Source organism: Penaeus vannamei, chromosome 34, assembly GCF_042767895.1.
Source record: "Penaeus vannamei isolate JL-2024 chromosome 34, ASM4276789v1, whole genome shotgun sequence".
Classification (NCBI taxonomy): domain Eukaryota; kingdom Metazoa; phylum Arthropoda; class Malacostraca; order Decapoda; family Penaeidae; genus Penaeus; species Penaeus vannamei.
This window is the reverse complement of record NC_091582.1, coordinates 3,287,469-3,292,468: the sequence shown is the minus strand read 5'-3', so window position 1 is coordinate 3,292,468 and position 5,000 is coordinate 3,287,469. Positions and strand designations below refer to the sequence as shown.

The window sequence follows — 5,000 nt, the reverse complement described above, 5'->3', positions numbered from 1 at the left end:
TTTTGATGATAAAGATGATGATAAATATAATGGCAATCAGGGTTTGTCTGATATACATAATGATGATAAGATATGATGATAACAATGATCGTAATTATGATTATGGTGGTGACAGTTACAGTAAAATGATAATTATTACAATGACAATGATAGTAAAATTGTAACAATAATGATGACAGTGATAGGAAGAAGATGATAATCTTAACAAAAATAAAAAATGTAACACTAGTCGTAAAGACAATACCTTTCATTATAAAGATGAGAGCATTACACTAATTATAATTATTGCACTGATAATAGAAGCAATGCAGCTTATGTGCAATATCGGGGAAAACATAAGTAGAAAATAGGGGAAACAATATTATATTAGGAAGAGGAACAAGGGAAATACGATGATAAGAAGATACTGAAAATGGATAATGAAAATAAGCAGAGGAGATATAAATAAGGGGAAATAAGAACATGCATAACAGAAGAAGAAGAAAAAAAGTAAGTGAAAGCAAGAAAGAAAGAAAAGGGGAAATAAATCAGAAATATCATAAAATGAAGAAGAATCTAAGATGTTCAAGTAAAGAAGAAGAGATTGTCAAATAGTTGAAAGAATTGAGAGACAAGGAACTATGGAAGAACAGAGAAAGGGGAATAGGAGGGAAAAAGAAAGACGGATAAATTGACGTGTAAAATGAGAATAAGATAAGAAAAATAAATAAATAAATAAATGAAAATAAAAGAATAAATAAATGAATAAAACAGACAAAGCTTAAATATATATATATAAAAATTATGATAAATCAGGGAATCAATAAATCCATGTACATTTGTAATAACCGATCCATAGGCTTCAACTCGGGGCAAGATAAGGCCTTAGGGAAACCACCTGAGAGGAGGCTGTAAGGTCCTTTATCCCTCACAATCTCCCCTTTTTTCCTCCCTTGCTTTGTAGAGCACTTTTTTCCCCCCTCTGTTTCCTTTTCAGATGGGAATGGAAGGATATACATAATGCTAAACACGCACTCACCTATACGCACACACACACACACATGTATACAAGCACATAGCACTCTTTCTTTCTTTCTTTCTTTATCTTTCTTTCTCTCTCTCTCTCTCTCTCTCTCTTTCTCTCTCTCTCTCTCTCTCTCTCTCTCTCTCTCTCTCTCTCTCTCGCTGTCTCTCTCTCTCTCTCTCTCTCTCTCTCTCTCTCTTTCTCTTTCTCTTTCTCTCTCTCTCTCTGCCTCTCTCTCTCTCTCTCTCTCTCTCTGTCTCTCTCTCTCTCTGTCTCTCTCTCTCTCTCTCTCTCTCTCTCTCCCTCTCTCACACACACACACACACACACACACACACACACACACACACACACACACACACACACACACACACACACACACACACACACACACACACACACACACACACACATACACACACACACACACACACACACACACCCATATGCATACATTCATACACTCACACACCTACTCAATCACAAAACACAAAATTTATTATTCTTGGACGTAAACAAAGACATAAAATGTTTTAAAATGCAATTGATTATTCTAATGCTGAAAAAATAAACATATTTCATAATAATATTTTCAGATGATTCAAATGCTCTTAATTGCGAATCTCGTTTTTGAACTGACAACAAAATACAAATGATTTTACGAAAAGAGAATAAAAATTACCTGATAGTTGATTACGATGATCTCAATAGCAATATACAATGCATATGAAATTATTACATGTTTATTTAGCATGTTATTATCCTTCACAATACTCCTGCTGATAATTAATCATCAGTCAAGTTATAGAAAGGATTTAGAAATGTTATCGTCAGCGTTATAACTTTGATGGTTGTGGCTGTATCGTGTTATTATCAGTATCATTTTGATTAGAATTATCGTTAGTATTGTAGTTGTTATGATCGAGATTGTTATTATTTTGTTTTATTGTTGTTATCATTAATGTTTTTGCTGATGTTATTGTTATCATAATCACTATCTTTATATTATTATCATTATTATTATTATTATTATTATCATTATCATTATAGTTATCATTATCATCATTATCTTCATTATTGCTATTCCCATCATTATTATTATCATTATCATTATTATTGTTATGATTATTATCATTATCGTTATTATTTTTACTATCATTGTTATTATTACTATATTACTATTATCGTTATCATTATTAGTATCATAACCATTATCATTATCATTATTGTTATAATCATTGTTATTATTATTGTTGTTGTTGTTGATATTATTATTATTATAATTATTTTTATTCTATTCTTATTATTACATTCATCACCTTTATTATCATTATCATCACTATTCATCATCATTCCCATTATCATCATCATTTTCTTTTTGATTATTATCATTATTATTACTGTTGTTGTTGTTGTTATTGCTCTTGTTATTATTATCCTTATTTCATAATTATCATCAATATCATGATCACTATTATAACAATAATCATTATATTATCATTACTTTTATTATTATCATTATCATTATTATCATAATTATTACCATTTTTATCATTATCATCATTATTGCTTTTATTATCTATATATATTATCATTATCATCACCATTATCATTATCATATATATATATTATTATCATAATTACCAGCTATTATTATTACATTTAGCATTATCGTTATTACTCTTGTTATTACATTATGATCATAATTTACATTATTACTACTTTATTAATAACATTATCATCATTATTACTACTGTCATTGTTCCTTGTTATTATCATTATCATTATCGTTATTGTTGTTGTCATTATTATCATCATCATTATTTTCATTAATAATATTGTTACTGTTATTATAACTAGTGCCATTATTATCAGTACTAACGTTTTTAACATTATTGTTACTATCATTGTCATTATCATTATTGCTCTTATTATTATAATAATAATAATGATGATAAGAATAATAGTAATAATAATAGCAGTATTATCATTACTATCATTATTATCCTCATAATTGTTATTATTATTGTTAGTATCATTACCATTATTATCTTTATTGTTATGATTATTATTATCATCATCACCAGTACCATTGTTGTCGCTGCAATTTATATCATGATTACTGTAGGTTACTGTAATAACATCAATAGCATCAAATACTGTTCTAACTGCTACTGTTTAACCCATTTTCTCTCCCTCTTTCTTCCCCTTATTCGCACCTCAGGTTCACCTTACTGCTACTTTTAACCATTTTTCTCTCCCCTTCTCTTCCCCTTTCCTTCGGGGCCTCAGGTTCACCTTGGCGAAGTGGCAGGACTCACGGACACGAAGGAGAGCAATGGACCGTGCAGACAGGTCGTTCTCGCCGCCCTACGCCAGGATGCTTCTCCTGAGGTGAGTGGGATGGGGGGAGGGGGTGGTGAGGGAGGAGAGGGGGAGGGAGGAGATAGGGTGAGTGGGATGGAGGGAGGGGGTGAGGGGTGAGGCGAAGGGGAGGGAGGAGAAAGGGTGAGGCGAAGGGGAGGGAGGAGAAGGGGAGGGAGGAGAAAGGGTGAGTGGGATGGAGGGAGGAGAAAGGGTGAGGCGAAGGGGAGGGAGGAGAAAGAGTGAGGTGAAGGGGAAGGGAGGAGAAAGGGTGAGGAGAAGGGGAGGGAGGAGAAAGGGTGAGGCGAAGGGGAGGGAGGAGAAAGGGTGAGGAGAAGGGGAGGGGAGGAGAAAGGAAAGGGAGGAGAAAGGGTGAGGCGAAGGGGAGGGAGGAGAAAGGGTGAGGAGAAGGGGAGGGGAGGAGAAAGGAAAGGGAGGAGAAAGGGTGAGGCGAAGGGAAAGGCACGAGAAAGGGTGAGGCGAAGGGGAGGGAGGAGAAAGAGTGAGGCGAAGGGAAGGGAGGAGAATGCGTGAGGAGAAGGGGAGGGAGGAGAAAGGGTGAGGCGAAGGGGAGGGAGGAGAAAGGGTGAGGCGAAGGGGAGGGAGGAGAAAGGGTGAGGAGAAGGGGAGGGGAGGAGAAAGGAAAGGGAGGAGAAAGGGTGAGGCGAAGGGGAGGGAGGAGAAAGGGAGAGGAGAAGGGAAAGGGAGGAGAAAGGGTGAGGCGAAGGTGAGGGAGGAGAAAGGGTGAGGAGAAGGGGAGGGAGGAGAAAGGGTGAGGCGAAGGGGAGGGAGGAGAAAGGGTGAGGCGAAGGGGAGGGAGGAGAAAGGGTGAGGAGAAGGGGAGGGGAGGAGAAAGGAAAGGGAGGAGAAAGGGTGAGGCGAAGGGGAGGGAGGAGAAAGGGTGAGGCGAAGGGGAGGGAGGAGAAGGGGAGGGAGGAGAAAGGGTGAGGCGAAGGGGAGAGAGGAGAAAGGGTGAGGCGAAGGGAAAGGGATGAGAAAGGGTGAGGCGAAGGGGAGGGGGTGAGGGGTGAGGCGAAGGAGAGGGAAGGAGGAGAAAGGGTGAGGCGAAGGGGAGGGAGGAGAAAGGGTGAGGCGAAGGGGAGGGAGGAGAAAGGGTGAGGCGAAGGGGAGGGAGGAGAAAGGGTGAGGAGAAGGGGAGGGGAGGAGAAAGGAAAGGGAGGAGAAAGGGTGAGGCGAAGGGGAGGGAGGAGAAAGGGTGAGGCGAAGGGGAGGGAGGAGAAAGGGTGAGGCGGAGGGGAGGGAGGAGAAAGGGTGAGGAGAGGGGGAGGGAGGAGAAAGGGTGAGGCGAAGGGAAAGGGAGGAGAAGGGGAGGGAGGAGAAAGGGTGAGGCGAAGGGAAAGGGAGGGAAGAGGGTAGAGGAGTAGGTGGGAGGAGAGGGGAAGGAAGAGTGGGTTTAGGGGAATGCCTGATTAGACGGGGCTTCGTGTGCTATAAGCAATCGATATATACAATGATTTTATTTCATCGTATTTTTTTCTATCTCTAGATATATCTGCATTCTCGTGTATTTCTTATCAAATATATTTCTATCTCAATCCCTTTCGGTTCCGATATTGGTCAGCCCGCTTCAGTGTTCGTACCTGCATCCCTGTTCCTGTCTGTTATCGACACG

General features: G+C 39.2%; 1 protein-coding gene across 1 annotated transcript in view; it reads left to right on the top strand.

The window, feature by feature from the left end:
- The window catches only part of LOC113818354 (discoidin domain-containing receptor 2), a 214,494-nt gene that overhangs the window by 183,511 nt on the left and 25,983 nt on the right, over positions 1–5,000 (top strand). Inside the window, exon 10 of the mRNA XM_070145478.1 lies at positions 3,296–3,397. Within this exon, the coding sequence (XP_070001579.1) occupies positions 3,296–3,397 (102 nt within the window). The remainder of the gene's footprint in view (positions 1–3,295; positions 3,398–5,000) is intronic.